Raw genomic sequence first — 26,754 nt, 5'->3', positions numbered from 1 at the left:
AGTCTTTAAAATTACCTTGTGTAAAAATCAGAAGTCACCTAAAGCACAGAAATTTGATAATAGTTAGAGAAAAGTGTAAGATGCTAAGCAGCAAGGCACATCTATATGTAACAAAACTACCGAAAGATGTCTTCAGTATACTACATTCTATTTGTTTACGGAGTAATTTATTGTTTTAATAGAAAATGGTAGGAATTTAGTAGGCTATTTGATTTTGTGCTTTTGAAAATACCTGTTCACCAAAGTTTAAAAATCAGAAACTCTAACAGGAAAAGAAAACATTAAAGTGTCTTTGCATATGCTGTTGTTCTTAACTAGTCTTAATGGTCTTGTACTCATGGCTGGGTTGGCCTGTTCATTCTAAGGGTTTACTTTCACAATTACATAACTTTTCAAAACAAAAATGACTAATTGAAATTCTCATGCTAGTTTGCATTCTTAGAGATCACTTTGTTAAAGTGTTTGAAAAAATTGATGATCATCTGGTTTTGAGGTGTCACTGTGAAAAAAACCATGCCCAAAAATATTTTGCATGCTCTTTCCTGTTTTGCTTACTGAAAATGACCTATTCTGTAAGATTCAGACAGGCCATGGATTTAGTTTCCCATTAAGAGCAAGTATCTTTTAATTCAAGGAAGAAATTTGTTTAAAGTTATTTGCAAACATCAGAAATTTGCACTTTCTATACTCTCCTCTCCATTTTAAAGTATGTATGGAAGTATGGGCCTGAGGTTATGTATATATGCACTAGTACATGGAACATAAACCCTTTTGCTTAAATGGTCAGACTTTCAACTGAATGCATATATGTTAAACATTTAGCTGTCTTGCTAAAGTAAGTGTATTGTAGATATGTGGTTGTATTGTATATATGTGGTAATGTGTGTATGGCTGGAGCTGTATGATCTATTACAAATGATGTTGTTTTTCGGCAAGATGGTCTCTGCCAGCAGTAGCTTCAGAAATGCCAACAGTAATTATCAACTTTGTTTTGAAATACAATTCACACTTTATACATGTGAAGAAGTGCTTTTTACAGTGTGAACTTTCAGAACGATGCACTGAACAAAATTGTAACAGCTTGCTCTTAAAGAGAGGTCTCCCTGACCTGGTCAGGATTAAAGTTGTTGACAAAGATGTATGGGGGAAGGTTTTCAGTTGCTTCACTTGGTCTAGGTGGACAGAGACTGAATTATGTTCTTCTGTTGTTGTCACCAAAAATTGTAAACTGTTAATTTTGTAGCTATGGAATTCATTTTGCAATGGTAAGAACAAGGTAAAAACTTGGTCATATGAAATGACAGTCATGGTGAATGTCATGGGCTCCCGAACAATGTAAGAAGATTCAGAGATTTTGTCTCCTAGAAATTTTTATAAAATTTAAATGATCAAGAGAAGTTGTTTTCTGATCTTGAGCAACACATAGGGCTTAATTTTCAAAGTCAGATGGCTTAATAACATTTCTGACTCCCGCATATAGCTGCTCAGATTAGCACATAGGTTTAAAACAGGAATTTGGGTGCCTAAGTGCCCATATGAACACACAAATACAAGGTTTGGACATGATGTGTAGGAGCCCAGATTTGAAAATTTGATTCACTGTAGATTTTTTTATTTTGAAGGGTTAAAATGCTGTTAATTTCTAAAATAGTTTAACCCAGAATCCAGTTTAGGTTCTACACTCATTTAATTCCTGATCATTGGCTGAATCCTTCAAGGTGCAGAGTGTCTCCTTATCCATTTTTGAGTGCCTTCATCTCCCATTGACACCACGGGACTGAGGGTTCTGAAAGCTTTGTAGGAGGCCCTTTATAGGATCAGATCTTATATAAGCAAAGCCATTCTGTATTTTGCTCTGTTGAAATGTCTTCTAAGGAAATGGAGCAAAATGCCTCTCTCCGGTTTGGTTGCCCTGGGATTCTAGAGGGCTCATGAGATTGAGGGAATTTCTCAATATGGTGTACAATATTCTTCTAGGTTGAAATAGTGACTCACACTGGACCTCACAGACGCCTATGGATGGGCCCCCAGTTCCAGTTCAAAACGATTCATCCCTCAGGTCAAACAACGGTCATTTCATCCAGTTCTTCTGTGCTGCAGTCACATGGTCCAAGTGACACCCCACAGCCTCTTCTGGACTTTGATACAGATGACCTTGATCTCAACAGTCTCAGGTAACAGTAAAGTTAATTTTACAAGAATGTTTCATAGTTATTTACACACAAATTAGCCAATTGCTCAAATAAATTCTTCTATGTAAATACATAACTATTAATATCAAGCTTGTTTGGATCAGATGCTTAGACTATCACATGCCTTGTTAATGATAAAAATTCATCTAGGACAAAGTGATGATCAGAATTTCTATCCAAATGTCTTTAGTGATCGCCTAGATTCCCTTCTGTTGCCGCTTCTTGCCTGAATAACAATGGAATATGTGCAAAGTCCAGTTGTCTTGTTCTGTTGCACTTAAGCTCTAAAATGTTCAGTGCTTCATTGCCTTTCACAGTTTCTGCATTGCTTAGCAACATCATTTGCTATAACATGACTAGGAGCATCAGGGTGTAGATTTATAGCCTGCTGACTATAAAGGGGTCAGTGTGTTGGAACACTAAGTGAACTACTGGAATGTCTTTTTTTCCCCCTTTTCCATCTTCTTTTCTTTCCTTGTTCAGTGTATTATGTAAAATTCTGGTACTAGATTTGAACCTAGAGATGCCTCGAAAACCTTTTCCCTCATGTATGCTTTTTTTGTCATTGGCAAAATCACATTGTATGATGGACGTGTGTTTTTATCTGCCTCTGCCAACAGCAAGAACATCTCAATACAACAAACCAAAAGTCGCTCCTTGAGTTGGTTCATGACTTCTGTTTCTTCTTAAAGAGTAACTCATATCCTTGCCTTTTTTCAATTTACTTTGTATGGGTTTGCTTTGTTTTCCTCCATTCTTATTTTTGATTTCCTAACATTATTAACCACTTTCTGGGAGCAGCTGACTTTCTTGTAATGTTGCTAATAGATTATCAGAAGGTGTCAGAGTGAGACCTAGTGCTGTTACTCTGCTGAAAATGGGTATAATAAGTAGTTCATCTCAATATGTTTCCCCAAAACTTTCAGATGTTAGTTGTTCTCAGTTTCATTAATTTAAAGTTATCAGTCTTTGAATGTGGGCTTTCTGGGGGGAGGTTGTTAGTATTTATTGGTAGGCAGTGATTTTTAAAAAGTGCCATATTCGTCATAAATTTCTGCTTCCCCTATGATAGCTAGAAAGAGTTAACAAGTCTACGACTTTCAGAGCCAACAGGTGATTCTGGAACCTAAAGTTTCATGGTATTGGCTCTCTAGGATTTAGACCGTATTCCCATCTCCCACGAATAAAACAGTGCAAGTGTGGAAGATGACCAACACTGCTGAACATTATGCAAACTCTCCTGGGCCCTGAACTTGAAGTGAATAATCTTTACTCATGTGAGTAGGCCCATTGCCTTCAATTACATTGCCCCCTGTGTAAGGATATTCCGGATTGGACTCTTAATGTGTATACCTGGCTTTCTAAGGTTCTTTGGAACCCAGCCAGTTGATGTCCCAATGCTGGATATTTAAATAATTATATGTATCTATATAAAAATAATTGATTAAATGAAGAAAGATGTATGCTGGCAGGAGAGTGGGTAGTTAAAAACATAACATTAAACATTAAACATTCCCTCCTCACACAAACCAGTTTTGCCTGCCGAGCCAAAGGACTTGTACCATACCTGTGGGCAATAAGGGGAATTTGTGGAGCTAAGGTTTTCTTTTTTTCTTTTTTCTTTGCGGCTTTCTAAGAGCTCTAATCTTAAGAAAAAGTATGGAGATACTTAATTTTCATGAAATTTATCATCCATTGATTGGATCCACACACCAGTGGAAAATAAAAGCTTTCAACGCTTGGTTGATTTTAGAATAAATAGTTCTTTAATTGATTGGACTTGTTCAGTTTTCTTGATTTAAGAACGGCCTTAACGAGCAGTGATTTTGACGTAGGTGACACATATGATTTTAAATTTTAGGATTCAGCCTGTTCGCTCTGAACCTGTTAGCATGCCAGGATCATCACGTCCGATTTCTGATCGCAGAGGAGTTTCAACGGTGATCGATGCTACCTCAGGTAGAAAACACGTGTTTTGATTGACATTAATGGCATTTGTCAAACTTTTATTTATTTGCTTAGTAACATGTTGTTACTAATCAAAGCCATATATTTAAAGAGCAGTCAAAATTTTCAGATCTACTGTAGGGTCTGTGCTATCTTATATTTAATTAACTTATATTGAAAGCTACCAGGATGATGACTCATTTTGCCTTTGATCATTTGAATGTGAAGTAGCAGTACTGGTATAAAATCTAAATACAATATATGTGTTCAGTTTACTTAAACAGAATATCAAAGTCCCTGATCTAAAGAAAGAGAAGGTGTGTCAGGGCTAACACAGGAATACTTTTATTAGTGAAAGCATAAAGTTTAGAAAATCATTACACTAATAATCTCTGTCTATCAGGGTTATAAATTACCTACCAATGAAAAATATCCTTGTATATATTAGCAATGTCTGTGAGCAAACAATGCCTATCAGATAAACTAATCAATGTTTCTTTAGCAGGGATATTTTTCACTGACTCTTTTTGCAATGGAGAACAACTTTAAATAAACCATGATTATTTCAATATCAGCCTAATAATATATGTAGTATAAAGTTTTCTGCCCTTGTTTCTTAGTGCCATGGTATGCTATGTATAAAGAAACAAGGGCAGTGGGGTTTTACATTCCAGTACAGCTGTATAGAATGTGAAGGTTGCACACAGCAGGATTTTGTCAAATAAAATCTCTCACAAGTAGAATTATTAAACACACAGCATTAGTCAACCAGTCGAGTCAGAGAGGATTTTAATCTTTAGCGATTTGAAAATCCCTAGAGACTGCTGATTGGATTGAGGTTTAAACTGTAAAAGGAAACTGCAACACATAAAGAAACTGATTTGTGAAGGGTGTTTTAAAGAGAGTTAAAATGAAAGCTCCTGTTCCGGATTCTGTTTGCTATAGATATAAATTCTGAATCCAAGATGCTACTTTTGTGTGCCAGATCTATTTATTTTGGTGTCTTTTTCTAGATCCGTGTTTATAATTAAGTGTAGCAATTACACTCACACTCCATAGTTAAGTTTATATCACCACTGACATATAAATCCCTATTTTCAGACATTTTAAAGTTGTTAAATTAACTCTGCTTGAAACTAGGCAGACATCTGGGACTGCGTCTTGGGAATATTTTTAATAAATGTATATGAAATATTGAGAAAATTGTCTTGGCTATATAGGGAAACCTAAGTATCCAAAGTGATGCATTTTTTTAGTAGTTCATCTGAAAAATGTCATCTTTTAAAAATAAAACTTAAGAGATTTAGATCATAATGGTAATCTCGGTCAGTATATTCGAAATTTTGAAAACCAAATTATTAATGTTTTAGGCTATTCCACCCTACAAATCCAACCATGGCAGCTGTCCAGCATATTTAGGGGCATTTGCAGGGTGGCTAGAACAATACAAATAACGAACTGTGACCTAAGTCCTTAGCTAGTCTGTAACATGATTCTATAACCAAGTTGTTCCATCTACACTACAGACAATAAACAATGCAAGCAGATGGCTAACTCTCTGTGCTAAATAACCCTCTTCTGTAGTGTAGATGGGGCCTTTGTTTAAAGGGGCTCATATGCATGTGATGAAGCTTTTTTTGGTAATGCTTGTAACATGTGTGTCCACATTAAAATTAGTGTATATTGTTATAAGTCTAAAATATATTTCTCGTACAACCATACAGTTTTGTTATAATACTTCATAAGTTTCTTACAAACAATACATGGATTTTGCCAGTGGCATGCTGATAGCAATATTTTATTTAAATCCACTTCCAAACAGTTTGGATTTGCAATGATTTTTGATTCAGAGACTTTAACCTCTATTTGAAGCCTTTGTATTGGCTGAGCCCTGGTTCTTTCCCATGCAGAAACTCTTTCGTACAGATAGATGTGCCAGATTACATTTGATGGTTTAGTGATGTGGCCTCTCCTAAAGAGTTAAGGAGATACAAGAAAATGCATGCACTTTTTCTCAAGGTTTCATTCTGCACTTGAAACAGAGTCCAGCAGATGAGAGACAGACTATTTAGCACTCATTCTCTCTTCCTCTAATCTTTTCATTTAAAAAAAATGCTTAATGGATGTGTGCAGCAAATTACATTAAACTCAGTTTTGAATGTAAGGATTTTATTTTAAATACCATTCTTGAGCTGCATTAAATTTTTGTCTTCAAAAGTCCAGTACTGCAAATATTCTTATTTCCTGCTGATATTACCAAGGCACGTCCTAAATGGCTTACATTCTTTATGAAAACAAGTTTATTGGAAAATACCTTTTTAGGTTTGAAAGGTTTTTTTTTTTTTTTTAAGTAGGTCATAAATTTTTTATTACCTAACCTGAACCAGGAAGTGATTCTTCAGTTCTGACCCATACATTTGAGTCTGTTGCACTTTATGAAGATGCTTATCTGGTTGTTTGATTGCCTGTTGCTTAGAGATGTGACGAGTGTGGCGCCCCTCTTATCAAGTGCTATCACTTGGTCTTGCCATCAAAAGATTACAAGTACAGTTTATCATCTTTGATGATTCTTGCAGCGCATTTAATAGCTCACACGCACTCAACCTTGCCCACCAACCCCCTGCTGGTGACAGCTCTGTCTTTGTGTTTAAAACGACAACGGTGTACATATTTTTATTATGATAACTTTTATAGGTTATGTCAGCAAAACCATGCTATCATGTAATATGTTCTGGCACAGAGGATTTAAAATAATTCTTAATTTTAAAAAGTATAGGCCACCTGCAGTGATCAGGTGGATCAGGAAGATCTCCAATGAGAGCCAGGGAGTTATACCAAAATAAAATCAAAGTTACTGAATATAGAATCAGGGCAATTTCTGTAATAAAGAAGTGAGATCTAATTATTATGTTAGACATAATTTAGTAAATTATATTTAAATTATGGAAGGGCTATTTTTAATAGCAAAGATTGGAGGTAGGTTTCGTTGGGTTTCTTTAATGAAAATGACTTTATTTGCTCAATTTATATTTAAATCCTTTTGATCGGTTAACATTTTGATAAAGAGTGACCTTGGGTAGAGTTAAACGTTAGGGTTTACCTTTTGGTAAAGGATACATGATTTTTTGTTTGTTTTGGGGTGGTTGTTTTTTTTTTGCAGTATGCAACCAAATTTGCATGCATGTGTTGATTTCAGTCCCTAATGTTGACGCTTGTTCTGTTGCTGCAATCTGATGAGGATGTTGTGTTTCTGAATCACTTGTTTCTCTGCTCTGAGAAGGTTCTGGGTATTGGTGACTATGGAGAGCTATCCCCAGGCTACGTGTGCACAAAGAGCAGACAAAATACTGCCTGTATCTTGGAGTATCTCCTTACTGTGGAAATCTGATTCACGTGAATATACATAGCAGTCTAGGTACAGAATTTGGTGAGGTGCATAAATACTCCTGTTCGTTATCATCTTCTATTATAGAGGCCCTAATTCATGCATCAGGTTATATTGTGCACTAGGCGCTCTCTCAAAAATCATTTAAGGCAACCTGCCCCTACCAGAAAAGTTTGTATAAAACGTATATATTGCCTATTCTACAAATACATTAGAAGCAAGAGGAAGACGAAGGACAGGGTAGGACTGTTACTCAATGAAGGGGGAAAAACAATAACAGAAAATGTGGAAATGCCAGAGGTGCCAAATGACTTCTTTGTTTTGGTTTTCACCAAGAAGGTTGGCGGTGATTGGATGGCTAACCTAGTGAATACCAGTGAAAATGAAGTAGGATCAGAAGAGGCTAAAATAGGGAAAGAACAAGTTAAAAATTACTTAGACAAATTAGAGGTCTTCAAATCACCAGAGCCTGATGAAATGCATTCTAGAATACTCAAGGAGCTGACGGAGGAGATATCTGAGCCATTGGCAATTATCTTTGAAAAGTCATAGAAGATGAGAGAAATTCCAGAAGACTGGAAAAGGGTAAATATAGTGCCCATCTATAAAAAGGGAAATAAGGACAACCCAGGGAATTACAGACCAGTCAACTTAACTTCTGTACCCAGAAAGTTAATAGAGCAAATAATTAAGCAATCAATTTGAAAACATCTAGAAGATAATAAGGTGATAAGTAACAGTCAGCATGGATTTGTCAAGAACAAAACATGTCAAACCAACCTGATAGCTTTCCTTGAGAGGGTAACAAGCCTTGTGGATAGGGGCAAGCGGTAGACATGATATGTCTTGATTTTAGTAAGGCTTTTGATACTGTCTCGCATGACTTTCTCATAAACAAACTAGATAGAGCTACTACAAGGTGTGTGCAAAACTGGTTGGAAAATCATTCCTAGAGAGTAGTTATCAGTGGTTCACAGTCATGCTGGAAGGACATAACGAGTGGGGTCCTGCAGGGATCAGTTCTGGGTCTGGTTCTGTTCAATATCTCCATCAATGATTTAGATAATGGCATAGAGAGTACACTTATAAAGTCTGCAGACGATACCAAGCTGGGAGGGGTTGCAAGTGCCTAGGAGGATAGGATTAAAATTCAAAATGATCTGGACAAACTGGAGAGCTGGTCTGAAGTAAATAGGATGAAATTCAATAAGGACAAATACAAAGTACTCCATTTAGGAAGGAACAATCAGTTGCACACATACAAAATGGGAAATGACTGCCTAGGGAGGAGTACTGCAGAAAGGGATCTGGGGGTCATAGTGGACCACAAGCTAAATATTAGTCAATAGTGTAACGCTGTTGCAAAAAAAGCGAACATCATTCTGGGATGTATTAGCAGGAGTGTTGTAAGCAAGCATTCTTACAACTACAATACCTACCTGCTGAAATAAAGAAACAGATTGACAGAGCCAGAAGAGTACCCAGAAGTCACCTACTACAGGACAGGTCCAACAAAGAAAATAACAGAACGCCACTAGCCATCACCTTCAGCCCCCAACTAAAACCTCTCCAACGCATCATCAAGGATCTACAACCTATCCTGAAGGACAACCCATCACTCTCTCAGATCTTGGGAGACAGGTCAGTCCTTGCTTACAGACAGCCCCCCAACCTGAAGCAAATACTCACCAGCAACCACACACCACACAACAGAACCACTAACCCAGGAACCTATCCTTGCAACAAAGCCCGTTGCCAACTGTGTCCACATGTCTATTCAGGGGACACCATCATAGGGCCTAATCACATCAGCCACACTATCAGAGGCTCGTTCACCTGCACATCTACCAATGTGATATATGCCATCATGTGCCAGCAATGCCCCTCTGCCATGTACATTGGTCAAACTGGACAGTCTCTACATAAAAGAATAAATGGATACAAATCAGACGTCAAGAATTATAACATTCAAAAACCAGTTGGAGAACACTTCAATCTCTTTGGTCACTCGATTACAGACCTAAAAGTTGCAATTCTTCAACAAAAATCTTCAAAAACAGACTCCAACGAGAGACTGCTGAATTGGAGTTAATTTGCAAACTGGATACAATTAACTTAGGCTTGAATAGAGACTGGGAGTGGATGGGTCATTACACAAAGTAAAACTATTTCCCCATGTTTATTCCTCCCCTCCACCCCCGTTCCTCAGACATTCTTGTCAACTGCTGGAAATGGCCCACCTTGATTATCACTACAAAAGGTTCCCCCCCCCACACTCTCCTGCTGGTAATAGCTCACCTTAAGTGATCACTCTTGTTACAGTGTGTATGGTAACACCCATTGTTTCATGTTCTCTATGTATATAAATCTCCCCACTGTATTTTCCACTGAATGCATCCGATGAAGTGAGCTGTAGCTCACGAAAGCTTATGCTCAAATAAATTTGTTTGTCTCTAAGGTGCCACAAGTATTCCTTTTCTTTTTGCGAATACAGACTAACATGGCTGCTATTCTGAAAAAAGACATGAGAAGTAATTATTCCACTCTACTCTGCGCTGATTAGTCCTCAACTGGAGTATTGTGTGCAGTTCTGGGCACCACATTTCAGGAAGGATGTGGACAAATTGAAGAGAGTCCAGAGAAGAGCAACTAAAATAATGAAAGGTCTAGAAAACATGACCTATGAGGGAAGGTTGAAAAAATTGGGTTAGCTTAGTCTGGAGAAGAGAAGCCTGAGAGGGGACATGATAACAGGTTTCAAGTACATAAAACGTTGTTACAAGGAGGAGGGAGAAAAATTGTTTTTCCTAACCTCTGAGGACTAGAAGCAATGGACTTCAATTGCTGCAAGGGAGGTTTAGGGTGGACATTAGGAAAAACTTCCTAACTGTCAGGGTGGTTAAGCACTCACAAGGTCCCTTCCAGTCCTATGATTTTATGATTCGAGCCATAAAACTCTTAAGTATGTCCGTGCTGCTGTCCCTCAGTAAGTGCTCAGTCTATATTTTTCAATGTACCACCTTTGCTGGACGTTCGCTAAGCATGTAGCACAAAGAGATTTCCATGAACTCCTGGGTGCGGGGGTTAGAGTTGTTGTGGGGTGTACGGTACGAATCTCCAAGCTGTGATTCAGCATGCAGCAGACCCAGGGGAGCTGATGAATGTGGGGCTAATGAATTACAAAGAGCTTCGACAATTTCATTTGATAGTTTGTAAATGGAGTGAAAGAGAGCTTGCCCGCTGCACAAGTAGAGTATGCAGGCCTACATCTCTATAACATCAGTTGTGTGGTCACCATATTATTGTGAATGTTTACTGTGAAATATAAACACCACAGCTAGTTCTTCTCAATACCATATAGTGAAAGGAATCTTGTCCAGTGTCTACGTTCAAAGATGTTCAGAGCTTAATATCTGCTATTTAGGAGTTCCATGTTCAAAAGTGACTTAGGCACTTGTACCCTAAGTGCCATTGACTTTCAGAAAGACTTAAGCTGCTAAATGCCTACATCGTTTTTGAAAGTGGAACTTAGACTCCTAAGTAACTCAGATGCTTTTGAAAGTTTTACCCTTAGTTTGCAGGTAATATTTCAGAACTGATAGCTGAACCAGGAGGCAATACTATACATGATCCTCCTAACATAATTAGATTAAAATTAAATAGACATAAGAATTTTAAAATATCTTGTGTAAAATTAAAGCCATAGATGAACAACTTTGCCAGTATTGCTTTTCTAAGCAATGCCATAATTTATATACCTATAAGTGAATGAATGCTCTATTTCAGAAAATTCCTAATGGACTGGATAGAAGTAAATGAAATAAGTCACACTGAATGAAGGTAAATAAGCGATTCTTTGATGCAAGTGATAACATCAGAAGAGTACTTTAGTAATAGCACACTAAATATATCAAGAAATATTTCATAGAACCAACTATAATAAAATGGATATTTTGTGTAAGGATATTATTTTGATGTACTAAGATGTTTATATTAATATTTTGTCCTAGAGTATAATGTTGTAATGGAACATTGATTCACTGAAAAATATTATTGTAAAAAAAATAAAATGAACAATGATGAAGATTATGCGAGTCAAATGTAAAGGTACAGTATTTCAGTAGGATTATTATCTAAGTGCAGATGTGAATGGTTTTATTTCTTCTGCATTTCAGTATTTTTTTAGATCAATGAGAGATATAAACTTATTTACATTTTAACTGTATCTTTAAATATAAGAGTTAGCAAAAATGTCTTCAGTAAGATATCCCTTATATTTGTCCCTGAATGCACACATACCACTCACATCCATTGGGGGAGAATGTCCCTTTAAGGATTTAAATGCACTATAATTTCAAGTTGACAGTGACAAACATTCAAAATCAGTGATAAGACTTTTAAAAGAGTAGAATTTAGCCCAAATTTTAACAGATTGCATAGAAGCGTTCAGGAGTATACAGCAACAGATATTAATATAGCCTTCTTCAATTAAAAATAAATATAGACTTAGGGAAAACAATATTTTTTTTCTCAAGTAAAACTGATTGTTTTAAAATTTACCCATGGGCCATGAAACAATTTTGTTGCATTGCCACTTGAGCAACAAAATGGTAACAAAAGAAAGCAATTGACATATTATAACCGGCTGAGCCATTCTTTCTCCCTCCCCCTCCGCCCCTGATGAAGTAAGTGAAAACTTTATTCATTTGATCTTTTATTATTCATACAAACACCACTGAGGTAAGGACTACATGGAAAACTTGTACTGTCCAGCAATACTCTCCCTTGGAATTTAATAAACGCCTCTGTTGTCACACCTTAAAACATCCAAGCTCTTTTCTGTTGTGTGTGATCAAATATTTATTCCCAAATACCATACACCTAGGAGTGTTTCTTTGGAGCAGCAGAGATCAGTTACTCAGGTAGTAAAGATGTGTGAATGCAGCTGGCAGATGAAGTAACCAACATTATGAATTCCCATTCTGTCCCTCTTGCCAGAGGCAATAGCTGACAGGCCTGAGCGGTCATTGGTTTCCTGTTACTGGCGTTGATAGGGCCTGAGGAATCTTGGCGTCATAGATACTTAAGCTGTCCCCCTGCATGAGTGGAGACGGCCAGTGCTGGAGGGTCCTTGTTGCACAGAGATGTAATCAATATGGTCTGGAGTCCTTGACCTGAATCTGTAATTACCTGGTTGGTATAAAGGTAGTTTGTTGTTACAGATAGTGATTGCATTCAGGTCCTCTGTTCGTGGTGCTGATCTGTGAAGCAGGGGGAGGATTTGGCCCTTTTTCAGTTCTCCACAGTAGTCAAGAGGTTTTAATAATGGTCCTATAACAAGCCATTCTTATTAGGGACATCACCTATTCAGTGCCCAGGAAAACAGGAACCCAGCAGTGCCCGTCTTGCAGTTTTTTACCTTCTGTCGCTTCATTAAAAGGGATGCCTGGGCTGTAAATTCGAGGTCTTTTAAGTAATACCTTTTAGGACAAATGTTAGTAGCAGAATAGCTATTTTAATAAGTGTTTGAGTATGTTATTTGATAAGAATTTTACTATATTTGCAGAAAAAGTAATAATTTGTGGGGTCTGATCAGTTTAGTGTTTTGTTTACTGAAATGTGCTTTTAAAGAACTGAGGATTTTTGTGTCAGAGTTGTGCAGTGTAGAATGGGGACGCTTAAAAAGGGGATTTTAAACTTGATGTTTAAACTTGATTCAGTTGGAAAAATGTAAACTGATGATTTTTAAAGACAACCTTAAGTCAGAACTGACTGCAGTGGGCTCGGAGATGCCAGTGCAGCATACATGATTACTTCTAGGAACAGCTATGCCCTATAGACTGTGGAGATGTGCAGAGAAATTAAAATGACCTGCCACTGTTGATTGGGCACTTGCTGCTGGATCATTGCTTGGCTTGGGAAAGACTCAGCTGCAGGGATGCATGTAGTAACGTTAATGTCTTGCAACTCCTGGTGGGTGTTACTCTAGGCAGAAATATAGAAGGAATAAATTGACAGAAAGGACTTGGGTAGATTGGGTAAATGAGAGATTAAAAAAATTGTTATATATGGATTTATTTTTTTGCCTTTCTAAAAAAAATTATGGATGTGGTGCTTGTGGAAGGTGAAAGACTAAAAGCTCTGGGGACTGATGGCCACTCTTAGCACACAATGGGATTCAGCTGTGCCAGTTTCCAGTGCATGTTGCCCTTCAGCTATGTGAAAAGGGAAAGACTCCGTCTTTATGGGAAATAAGGTAGTTAATCTCTATGCCCACTTATTATTGGCCTTTCTACTGAGACTGCCAACAAATTAATGAATTCATCTCATTCATCTGTGATGGTTGTTCTTTGAGATGCAGGTGCTACTCAACTAGAAAACTCTGTGAGATTACCAGCTAGTTTCAAGTAGACAGGTGAAAAATCAGATGGCCACAACTTTTGGATACTACTGACTTGGGACAGATTTGGACTGATGATCTAAAGTGGGAAAACTCCATATCACAGGATGAATCACCTGAGCCATTCAGTTCCCAGAATACTAATCATCTTGCTCTCTTGTTTTTGTTAGCATCTGGTAGGCATTATTCTTCAAGAATGTATTCTGCTTATTTCACCTACTGCTATAGAGCATGAACATGTATTTTCTAGACAGAGAGAGTACATAGCTCTTTTACACCTTTGTGAATCAAGAGCAAATGGCATAGCCTCTTTTGTGAACAAAGGACTGCCGCACATGGGGCGGGGGGGGGGGGGGGGGCTGCTCCTGGACAATAAAGCTTGTGATACTTATGGAGGCAGGAGAAGTCTGAGGTTCCTTTTACATTTCCTTTCTGGGCATTTTGAGGCCCATTAACTGGTAAAATATATAAATCATATAGACAGTGAGATTTGAAAAAAGTCTTTGATTCAGTTATTAGCAGCTTGAATAGGGCCCTCCATAGGTAATGTCATGTTAGTCCCATGGCTATAAATGTTTACATATGCAGTTCACCTTCTCTGAATTTAAGTAGATTTAAAGACTGTAGAATATTGATTTCCTCACCTCCTGTAATTGAATAGATAAATCAAACTAACTAAATCCAGAACAACTATGTTTCCATACTGTGTGTATTCTGCTGATGTTTTCTAAGTAAATAATTGGGTGGGTAGCATACAAAAAGGTACAGAGAACTTGCTTACAAGGGGCATTTTTGTATGTGTAAATAAATAAGAAGGCAGTGGAGGGTTCTTCTAACTGTTATAAAATAAAATAAATGTATTTCCAGACCTAGAGTATTGTGAAACATATGTTTCTTCTTCAGTTGTTTTGTTTAACAATTCTTAGAAGACATGGGAGCAGGCGTACAGCATAGGACTTTCAGACATACATACATGTGTAATATTGTACAATTATTATCTTGATCATCTTTTCTGCTGTCTTATATCTTATCATACTTACCAGTTATATTCATGCTAATATTGCCTCACTCTGCACTACCAAAACACATTCAAACTTGGTACCATGGCTTTATTATAATAAGAGTGATATTGTTCCCTTAAGACAGCTCTTCAGTTAAACCGACGAATGTTTTTAGAAAGCAAGTTTTATAGGTTTTATTTTCCAGTTTTTCCAGTACCTTGAAATAATTTTTTAAAAATCCCATAATACATTGTTCTCTGTTCCCAAAACAGACATGATCACAGCATTAATAATTGATTTCCAGTTTAGTGCAACATAAGTCAAGAGTTCTGAAGATAATAGCTTAAGCAGAGTTGTGCAAAGCCATGGGAATTGGATTCACAGAGGCTAAGTGAACTTTTTCCCACTTTCAGTTGAGGTTGTTTTGCTCCCCAGAATGCAGATCAAAACTCAACTAGCCTGGTTTCTGGCTGGAAGCAGACAAAATCAGTGTCAATTGTTTTCTAGTTGAACCATAGCTTAGTTCAAGTTCACTGAAAAATCTGTGTCCCTTTTCGTGTATGTCCCATTTTGAGGCTTACTTTCAGAAGATTAGCACAGACAAATAAAATGATGAAGTTTTGAACCAAATTATTATTGTCTTTTTTCTTCATAATTTTAGGGAAAGTCCAGGGAGGTCTCGGTGAAGGATCATGGGACTAGTTCTTTTTTTTTTTTTTTAAGTCAAAAGTTTACACCACAAAAAACTTTGTTTTTTTTCTATTTTTAATGTAAATAACAAGAAGTAGGAGTTCCACACAGTAGCCAAGCCATGTAAACTCAACCTGGCTCTCAAATTTAAAAAACAAAACCCTTTCTCTGGTGAGAGAGGATGGGAAGCTTGCGATTTCTTATCCAGTTTCTCATTTCATCTCTGCTGGGATAGTCCTTTGTGTAGCAGCAGTGTTATTGCTGGGCTCTTGCTCCCTATTAGCCGTCCACGTGCTCCAGTGATAAGGCTGTCAATAGCATTTGTTCTGGGTTAAGCATCATATGCATTCACCTCACATTTCTCTCTCTGACTCCGCTCTCTCTCTTCCCACTCCGCAAATCCCCAAATGTTAGAAAGTTGCGTGTGTATATAGTATTTTATACCATCGAATTCATGATTCTGTGGTAGCTGTGAGACAAGTTAAGCCGCAGTTACTTTGAGATGAAAGCTTGAATGTGATTTTGAAAAGATCTTAACCCTTAAAGAAAGGTTATTTATGTTCACTCCCCCCCCCTTTAACCAAAGGAAATCCCAAGGAATTCGTATCTTTTAATCAAGAGGTCACAAAAAGCAGTGATATGAAGCACGTCCGTAAGGCTTTCACTGCATTTGTAAACATGCTCATACCCTCTTCTTTTCCACTGTGCCCGTTTTCTCCTTTAATAGATCATTTTTGTAACAATTACTAGACTAGCTCATTTGGCTGCATAGTACAGGTGACAGGGGCTTCTATTGTCAGAGCATGAGAGCATAGGTACTTGAGCTTTCTCAGCTGGAAATTCATGTAGGTGAGTAGTCATGGACAGATTGATTAGCGGTACTAATTGTACATTTCTTTGTTGTGTTAAATTACTAATTTGCGATAATCGAATTGTCTAATTTTACTGTTCTTAAGACCATTTCTAGTAATTTAATTTGGAAAGAAAGGTGTAACTTTCCAACCTTGTGTTACATGCTGCTTTTAGTTTTTCCTCTGTGTGTGTGTGTGTGTATGTATATATATGCATAGAAATCACTGTTAACAGTGGGAAGTCAAACTTATGAGACCTTTCACTTCTTGAACTTTATTTCATTCAACCTTACTGAGTGTATCTCTAAATAAAGATGCACAGCTTATACAAAGGGAAAGAAATATTATGTATATGTTTCTTCATATTTCTAAAATGCAACTACGGGCAAACAAACATATATATGTATATATATATACACACACATATACACATATACACAAATATATATATTTGTTTGTTTGTATTGATGGGCAGTACTTCGTTTATTTTGTTATTGTAATTTGTGGCACAGACAACCAGAACACAGGATGGGAGCCCGTAGTTGCATTTTAGAAATATGAAGAAACATATACATAATATTTCTTTCCCTTTGTAGAAGCTGTGCATCTTTATTTAGAGATACATTCAGTAAGGTTGAATGAAATAAAGTTCAAGAAGTGAAAGGTCTCTTGTTTTTTAATTAATCTGTATCCTTCGTTAGACATTTTTCTTTCTCTTGGATCATTTTGAAAGGTATAAAAATAAAATATTTAATATATAAGAGATTTTAATTATCAACAATATTTCACATGCAGACTGCATTCTATAATATGTATTTGTTTTGGCTAGATTTTAAGCAGACTTGAATCCTGAAGACTGTACCATATTCTGCATCTCTCCCGTTTATTATTACTGTTAGTGTACAGTCAGTCCAATGAAGCTGGGTTCGAAACAAATACCTGTTCAAAAAATTATCAGTGAATGGTACTTCTGGAGGCTGAATTCAGTTCAGTTCTCCCATAAAAGATTAATGCTTACATTGTAGAAAATTCAAGGATAGTTGCCCTAACAGCTTGAGTTAGTTGGTCCTGGCTAGTAGAAAACGTCCAAAGATAAAATTCAAAAGTTGTCCAATGAGGATGGTTCATTAAAGAGAAACCAAAAAGGGCATGTAAAAAAAAAATCACATACACAACCATTATTTTTCCTTTACATAGGTCCAATGACCAAAACATTAGAGGGTAAAGTCTTGGCGCCATCTAAGTCAATGGCAAAACCCCCATTGATTTCAGGGGCCAGGATTTCATCTAGTTCTCTTCTGTAGACCCTCTGAGATCACTGCGCTGTGTGGTAATCATGTACTAAGGAGAGCCCTTTGCCTTGGAAAGTTAGGACTTTATAGTCAGGAGTTCTATCTTCAGGGTATTCTATTAAATAAAGACACAGTCCGTACATAAGCAAAACTCTCTCCTGTTTTCTTTGTCGTTCTGTCCATTTTACTCTGTATACAGTGTCCCCAACACCAACACCTCTTTGTTGCCAACAATCAAATGTTTATATTCCCAAACAGCAAGTTTACTTCCATGGGCCTTTCAGGTTTTTTGTAATAAGTTTACACATGTTACCTGTGGTGGAGACAACCAGAAAGAGAATGTTGTAGAGATAAAGAGAGACAAGACGCTTGCACGTTCACTCAGCTCATAAGTTTGACTTCCCATTGTTAACAGTGATTTTTACACTGAGCTACCGTAGAAATGTATAACAGAGCATCCTGCCCAGAAAAAAAAAGATATTTATGCAATGGAAGAAATCTAGGGCTGATTTTTCTTTCTCTTACCCCAGTGTAAATCGTCAGTAAACGCACTTCTAGCAGTGGAATAACACAGGTAAGTGAATGGAGATTCAGGCCCCAAATCTCTACGTGAACATATGTGGGGAAAAAATCAATTTTTTTACGTCTCCCAAGAGCCCTACTTCCTCCCACACGTTTTTTTAGCATACACAAACATGGGATGGCTAACCAGCCGACCTGGCCTCTAATAGCCCATCAGAACTATGCGAAAAAATGAGAGGTGGAAGGAAAACCACAGTTCTGAGTGAAATGGACCATAGTCCTTCCTCTACCTAGGGAAAACAAAGGGCATGAAAAGAGCTGTTATAATCTAGGTGTTGGAGAGTGTATTATTCAGTGTTTAAGCTTTAACTATGAATTGTTTTGTGGTTTTCTTTCATGACAGTGTAGTTTTTGTTGGTATGCTTGATGTACTTTGATAGGAAAAGGAGGATTCATGTAAATCTGTGATTAGCCCTGTATATTAGCAATACTACATTGTGATCGGCATCTTATTGAAAGTCCACAGGAAAGCCCAACCTGCTATGGAGTTTATAAAGTCAGATCATCTCCATGAGAGATAACCCAATAACTTTGGAAGTCTACTAAATTTGAATCTCAAATATGCTGTGGTTAATCTGTTTAGATTGCATTCGCTCCAAGAGCTGATCCCTTCCATACTGAAGTCTGTGGGAAGTCCAAATATGCTAAAGGTATTTCTGTCTAATTTGATCAACTTCTTGAGTGTAGATCTAGTACATTCCAAAGTCTTTGAAGGGAAACCTTGGTATACTGAGGTAATTGCCTTCAGTCCTTTCCAGTATATATGACTTATTACAGTGGAAAATTAAGGTAAACATCAATATAATGGAGTTCTCTTTTGAAATTAGTGAAGATAAACCTCTCACCTGCTCTTCTAAGTACTATCCTCAACAGCTGTTGTATGCTTACTGAAACTTGTCTTAAAATATTTATTCTGTATCCTGAATATAGCATAGCAATTTTTTTTTCAAAGCATAAAAACTAATGGCCTGATTTTCAGAGGGGCTGGGCAGTCAGAAATCCCATTGAAGTTAATGGGGGCTGCACATGATTAACACCTTTAAAAATCGAGCCATAAATGCCTGCAAAAATATGGAGCAAAAAAGAAAAAGGCAAAATTGAATAAATATATCTTAATTATTTTGTGTTGATCCTGCTCTTAAAAATGTGCCTGAGCTGATTTCATTCAAGATTCAGAAAAAAATGGATTCCCAGGCTGAGAACCCAAGTGTTGAATTTAAGATGAGAAGGAATATCTGTGGCAAAGTTATTCCTGCCGGGAAAATCAGAAAAAGATAGATCACCCTGAAAGTGCTGACCCCAATGTAGATTTGCAAATGTGATATTAGAATGAAAGGTTTGCTCTGTACTCAGATACTGTTTAACCAGTAGTTCTAGCCTGCTTAATAAAAACACATGTTTCTCTCCTGTTGACTGTTAGCTGGGGTTGGTTTTCTGAAAGAATTGCAGTGATGTAATAATAGTTGGCACTTCTGTGATGTCTTTAATCTAAGTGCTGTATAATATGAATAAAATACTCAACTGACTGGGAAATTCAGGCATAGAAAGAAAAATATCAGAGCCAGGCGATGGCAGAGCCAGTCTAAATCTCAGAATGCCTGTCTTCCATTCCTGTACTGTAACCACTCGACTATGTTCCCTAACTTAGCTGTGACTTTCCCAGGAGAAAATTGTTCCATATTGAAAAGGTTAACAAAGATTTCATTGTCCAGCTATGCCAGAAGGAGGACAGGAAACATTGGATATGGTTTAATTAGGCTGCAACTTTATTCCTAAATGTCTGGGAGTACCCAGCAGATAAAATTGTACAGTGCAGGTAATTATTTAAATATACTGGGGAGGGGAGGGGAGGGGCTGCTGGCATCCCTTCCCCTTATGCATCCTGGTCCCCAGCCAACCCACTTTCTGGGACATCACCCCTCCCTTCAAATGAGGGTTAAGGTGGGCTATAAAGGACAGGGGTTGACTCCCTGCCATACCAATCATAGGAGCCCTAACCCCCCTCTTTCTGCTCCTTTGAAGAATACCTCCTTTAAATTCTTTCCCATTTCATTTTATCTGATGGCTGTATCCATTCCCTATGGAGAACCTGCTCTGGAAAACCCACCCCACGCTTACATAATGAGTTGTGACATCATTGCTTCCACCCTCCCCCTTTTGTTCTTTGCCCCTCCAAGTCCCCCACCCACTGTGGGGAAGGCGAAAACCGCACCGTGCCTTGGCCAATCTGGTAGTGAGGGGAAAATTGCTTCACAGCCCCCCCAAGAAAGGAGCAACTAGCATATGCCTACAGCAGATCATAATGGAACGTGGTATTTCAGCCACTTCCATGGCTGGAATGGTGGCCGCTGCTTAGCTTGTCCAGGTGTGAAAAAGAGAATAGTACCCTTCTCTTCCCATCACCTGGGTGGGGGGAGATTTAGGGTTGGCCAACAGTCCCTTATTTCAAGGGACATCCCTTATTTTTTCATCTCTGTACAACAAGATTGGGAGTTGTTGAGGAAGAAATACCCCTGGTGAATGTAGCTGAGTGCTGCTTATTATTATTATTTTAATAATAATAATAATAATGGTAATATTGGGAGGATGAGTGGAGTGGGGCTGGGGTGCTGAGAAAACAGTCCCTTATTTTTGAAATACAATGTTGGCACCCTAGGGAGATGAGTCGGTGTCCCCACACTAACCTGGGATGGAGCTTCCTCCGTGCTGCAGGTTACTTAATGGTTCTCTTAAAGGGATGACACTCCATCTCCACCAAGCTTGACAAAAGTCCCCACCACTTAATGTGCAGGGAGGTGATTATTCCAGTGATTCACCTTGCCATTAAAGAAAGGATCCAACACATTGTAAATGAAATTGCAACAGAAATACCGTATTCTGTTATAATTTATATCAATGGAAAAACTCTGTAAATAACCCAAAGTTGATCCCTGATTAAAATACAGCTTAAAACGAACAGTCTAGAAAGCAGCCGTTTGATCATTCTTCAGTTGACATCATGGCTATATGAAATCATGGCTGTGATCTCACCAGCATAATAGCTAAATAAAATGATTGGGGATTCTGCTTTCTATATTACAGTATAGTGGCACTAAGCCCTTTAGGGCATCCATTAATGGTCATTGGTGCAATCCTCTGTTGCTTGAAGACAGTTGTTCTTGTGTCACACAATTCATCCGAGGCATGTACTAGTGGCCCGTTAATGCAAGCTCTGGAGTGTCTTATTGCTTAAGTGATACATATTTATTTTCAGCTGGGAAAGCCACCTTCAGTTCATATAATGGTTTTACCATCTGAAAAATAATAGTGCATTAATGGATGGTGAATGTCCACAGTCATAAATGGTTCCCCTCTATTTAAGAAGAAAATATATACTATCGGTGGCTTGTACATTGGTACTGGAAAAGTACACTTCTCACACAAGGTTCATCTATGTTCTAGTATCTGATCAACTATTAACAGTTAATTGTTTTGCATAGAGAGATTAAAGCTTAAAATAAGTAGAAAGTGTTGATTCTAATTGGATCTGACACCTCGATCTTCTGTTGTGGAGCAACACATGAGCTGCGATTCCCGATGGGCTCTTCTAGGATACAATATTTATTATGTTCAAGATCTAAGAGCTCCTAGCTACTGTTAGATTTACAAGAGATCCTGAAACCCCATTGTCCTTCCCTGTGTTTTCATAAATTGCACAGAAAAAATACACTACACAGTATTTGCAAGGACGAATGTTCGATGAGGAAATTTCTGTTTCTTTTATGTAATACACTCAGAAATTAGTTTTATAAAAATTAATCGTTTTTGTGTTTTCAGTTTATTCTGATTATTCTTGACACTTTTAATCTAGACTATTTTAGATATTTACTTTTAGATTTGCATTAAATGTGAACATTAAAACAAAAACATTCATCTATTTGAGTAGGTAGTTTTACACTCCAGATGTATTTTTTACGCAAAGCTTTGATTTAGAAATGGTTTTCAGTTTACAGAAAACACATTCTTCTATTCCTACTTTTATGCTTTCACTAAATTCAGCCATCTTTTTCTCTTCATCATCTAAAAAATCTGCTCAATCCTCTTCATTCTCACCTTGAAAACCCCTGTCCAGGCTCTGATTATCTCTTGTTTCAAGTGTTGCAACCTCCTTTGGGATCTAGGGCTCTGTCAGAAATCAACTGCTAAAATCATCAACATTGCTTGCCACACTGACCCTCTTCAGATCCCTTCATCTGGTTTCCCCCTTGCTTTCCACAACACATTCAAGTTCTTTGTCCTCCTCTTCAAGACCCTGCACAGCATGGTCTCATCTATTTTCCACTCCCCTCCTCACCAAGCTCCACCACAGCAGTAAAATTTTCTGCCTCCTTTTAGGTCCTTCTCCCAACCTTGTTCCAGGCCATCTCACATGTGACTTCCTAGAGTGTGATTCTGTCTACTGTGCAACCAATCTTTTATCCTTCAAAATCTGTCCTTAAAACCAATTATTTCAGAATCTTTAAATCCTAGTCCTACCCATTAAATTTCATGTGCTTTCCAATAGTTGGTTCTTGATTTATGGGGGAGGACTTGAAACTCTGGATTTAGAATATTTATAATGTTTATATGGCCACCATATGTCCATAAGAAAATAGGAACTAAGCACCATCGTTACATTTCCTTTTTTGACCAGCATTAGTTAACTGAGTATCATTTCTAGAACTGTACATATTCCTGTGATGTAAGCACTAGTATATGCACAAAGAATTAAAGAAAACTGCCATGTGTTTGGATAATAGGTTCTTTGGGAGGAGCATACACCAAAAATAACATTGTTTGCCAGTGAAGTAGGACAGAATCACAGGTGAAAAGAATACGCAGGCTCTTAAAAGTTTGAGATTTCCAAAAAAGGATGAAGAGTAAAAACAATGTATTTGAAAAAAGAACATGACGGTCTTTAAGCAACCATATAATACAATTACATACAGTATCTTACCTCAAATACCATACAAAGTATAATCATAAGAAAACAACTCATTTAATATTAAATACAGGTTTTTTGTTTATAACCACTTTAAAAGAAATGTGTTACTTTAAAAAATCTTATTTTAACAACCAAGTTGTTTTACTGGAAATACATCTTTACCCTGTTTTTTTTTGTTTGTTTGCACATTTTTTTTAAAAGCTAAATAGGGAGAATATGGATATATTTGGAGGGGACACAAGGGGGAAGGCCAGGAGGGGACAAAATAATGGATCTTTCCCTAAATTTCTGTTTTGTTTCTTCTGTTTCAATGCATTGAAAGGGCAGCTGTCTCTACACAGCCCTGGTTGGTTGGTGAATAAAAAATAATACTTAACACTAATCCAGCATTTTTCATTCATAGAACTCAGAGCCCCTTTTCAGCATATTTCTCATGTTGTATGGAAATATGGAAAATTTATCTGTTTCAGATTCCATGAGATTTCACTTATTGTTACAGTTTGATTTCTTGAATGAATGAACCCCAAAATTAAAACAAAATGGAGTCAAAATCTCTGAATTTCACATCAAAGAAATAAAATACAAATTCTGTGAAATGTTTAACCTGTGCTTCATGTTTATAATGAAACCCCAAATGGGGCAAATTTTGTATCGCTTTTGCACAGCTCTGCCTGTGTCAGTCAAGAACTTGTGTGTAATGACAGTTTGCAGTAAAACTTGCAGCAATAATGCTCAAAATAAAGATAAATTTTTTTTGAAGCAGGCTTGGAAGCAAGAGTGTCTCAGGTACTCATATAACACAGTGATGAGCACAAGATGGAGCACCATAGATGGAAAGGGAATTGCTAACATGGAGATTATTTCAACTAATCGAGAATCAGGTGTGCAAAAGCCCAGTGCCTAGATTCATCGAAGGACACCAATGGTATGGCCTGCAACAAATTGGGCATACGATGCAAAGTTAAAGTTATGTCAACATTTCCATGATAAACATCTGTTTTCACTATCATTTTAGCTCAGCTATCCAAATGCGCTCTTGGCTAAAGTTTGGCATTTAAGATAGCTTGGGTTTGAGACTGATTTTGGTCAGAGAAGTGTCATATCTTCTCCTCTCCCAAGCAATGTAGTTAATGGTTTCAGCTCTTGTTTATTTTTATTTATTTATTTTTACTGAAGTTTTATAGGCTATGAGAGCAGAATGTGGACTTGGTCTTGGGGTAGTTTGGAGGTATAAGAAACCACTAAAAACTAAGTAGTTTAATTTAGGAAAGAGAATATTCTGCATGCGTGCCTTTTCTCCCCCCTCCCTTACAAAGATCTAAAGAAACTTTTTGTATATGGGTTTAGAGCGCAGCATCTGCCTGGAAACTAGAGATTTTGATGGTCTCTTTGGAGCCATCAGGTCTATGACATGATAAATCCAGGAATTGAGGAATGCCCAAGAAGGAAATCAGGTTTAAAATAAAAATCTCACACAAAATCCAGTAAAATGGGAGAGAGGTGGTTCATCACGTGACGCAGCATAGCATCTAAGCAGTGTCTCCAGGAGCTCCTAGCTGAATCCTTTTAACGTTCTCATTTCAAGCACTAATTTTTGGCTCTCCACCTGATTAAACCACAGAAATAGCTTTTTAAAATCACTACGGAATCCTTTTCAAGCACTGAGACAAAAGTGCTAAGTCTGAAATCAAAGCACACAGCTCCAAAGGAATGGGGAGCAGTTAAGGAAGACCGTCAACAAATGGCTAACTTACTAAAGAGCCACCACTGGTCTCCTGATGGCCAGCTGTGTATTGGAAGTTCTATGTACACCATTCCTGTTCTTGGTGGAATTGTAAAGTCAATGCTACAAAAGCGTTTGGGTAACAGATTATTGGGTCTACTCATAAACAAGTTTAAAAAAAAAAAAAGACAGTTGAGATGATAGCTCTGTGCAGTCTGAAAAATCATCCAGCAAACTCTCCACCAAGATCATACAAGGAATTTCTTTAAACTTGGTCACATTAATGAATAGTAGGTTTTCAGGAATCAAAATGTCTCTTTAATCCTCCTAAACCAACTATATGAAAGGGTAGATGGATTTCAGAATCACCTGACACCAGTGAAACAAAGAGCAGTAGTACTGAATCTGCTCAAAGAGCAACACCAATCTGCATCTCCTGGAAAGCAGTCCTCTACTTAGAGGATGAAAGTGAAGGATCCTGAAAATAGAACTCATTATACAACTCTTGGATACATATGCTCCTCCTAATTTTGATATCAGATGTATTTATCAGTTATTCCCATTTTATAAGAAATATATTCTTTCTTGGAGCAGAATTTAGTACTATATTTAAAACCCAAATTATATAAAATTCCTCCCAATTTCCAGTTCAACCAAAATACAAACCTAAATTGTATTCTTTTTAAACAGATACCATGATGTTGGATGACCTCATAAAAACCTAGTTAGATAGCTGTGTGGGGGCTGCTAAACGCAGTTGTAAAGGTGATTTTCCATTCCAAAATTCAAGATTCTTGTTCTAGAATAGATTAGGGTTTTTTTCTAAGGTTGAAACAGGTTTGAAACATGTAGCCTGTTAGTCAGTGTGATATTTACTTCAGATCACTCACCCGTGTAGACCTGGCTAGAAGCACAGGATATCAGAGGCCAGATATCTAGATGGAGATTCTCTTTTCTGTACTAAATAAGAAAGCATTTGCTCATTTATTAATGAAAAGATACAGTACAAAATAAATGAAAGTGCTGTAATCTCTCAACAGGTGGTGTAGGAAACATTGGGGACTTGGGTTAGAGCTAGAGTATTTAGCAGTTTTACACGTCATAAAAATAAACTGAAAATTGAAAACAAAAAGGAGTTACTGACCTTCACAACTTGAAATTCTCTAGCTGTGCAGCTGTAATTCAGAATAATGGGAACTGGTTGTATTTTACAGAAGCTCAAAACAACAGCCAAACATGGCAAAGCATTGAAGCAGCATATAATACTCCTTTCTTCTTTCCAAGCTGATTTATGGTGAAGACACTTTGCTCCCTCAGGATATCAGACAACATCTTATCCTAGGGCCCACTCTGCAATGTGGAAAAAGGCAGTCAGGTACCTTGGTTTATTGCCAAAATTCTCACTGACATCCTGGATATGAAGGTTACAGGTTTTCTATCAGGACAGGAAGGTGCTAACTCTAAAAAATGAGAAGCCAAAGGACAGTCAACCATTGGAAACTTATTCCAGGGCATGATGTCACTGAACTTGGGACAGCTCCAAATTCATTTAATCTACCTTGTCGGGGTTTCTGTATGTTAGGACATAAGAGTGGCCATACTGGGTCAGACCAAAGGTCCATCTAGTCCAGTATCCTGTCTTCCGACAGGGACCAATACCAGGTGCCGCAGAGGGAATGAACAGAACAGGTAATTATCAAGTGATCCATTCCCTGTCGCCCATTCCCA

General features: G+C 37.4%; 1 protein-coding gene across 15 annotated transcripts in view; it reads left to right on the top strand.

Moving 5' to 3' along the window:
* BCAS3 (BCAS3 microtubule associated cell migration factor) overlaps nucleotides 1-26,754 on the top strand; it is a 502,746-nt gene that overhangs the window by 231,852 nt on the left and 244,140 nt on the right. For all 15 annotated transcript variants that reach the window (XR_014714393.1, XR_014714394.1, XM_084650993.1 and 12 more), the window contains 2 exons: nucleotides 1,978-2,174; nucleotides 4,054-4,151. Coding sequence is in view for 13 of the 15 variants with exons in the window: in XM_084650993.1 (XP_084507119.1) it covers nucleotides 1,978-2,174; nucleotides 4,054-4,151 (295 nt within the window). In the remaining 2 variants the exon portion in view is untranslated. The remainder of the gene's footprint in view (nucleotides 1-1,977; nucleotides 2,175-4,053; nucleotides 4,152-26,754) is intronic.

The sequence above is a fragment of the Lepidochelys olivacea genome (genome assembly GCF_965140295.1).
Source record: "Lepidochelys olivacea isolate rLepOli2 genome assembly, chromosome: 17".
Classification (NCBI taxonomy): Eukaryota; Metazoa; Chordata; order Testudines; family Cheloniidae; genus Lepidochelys; species Lepidochelys olivacea.
The sequence above is the reverse complement of the archived record's forward strand: the minus strand, read 5'-3'. Positions and strand labels throughout refer to the sequence as shown.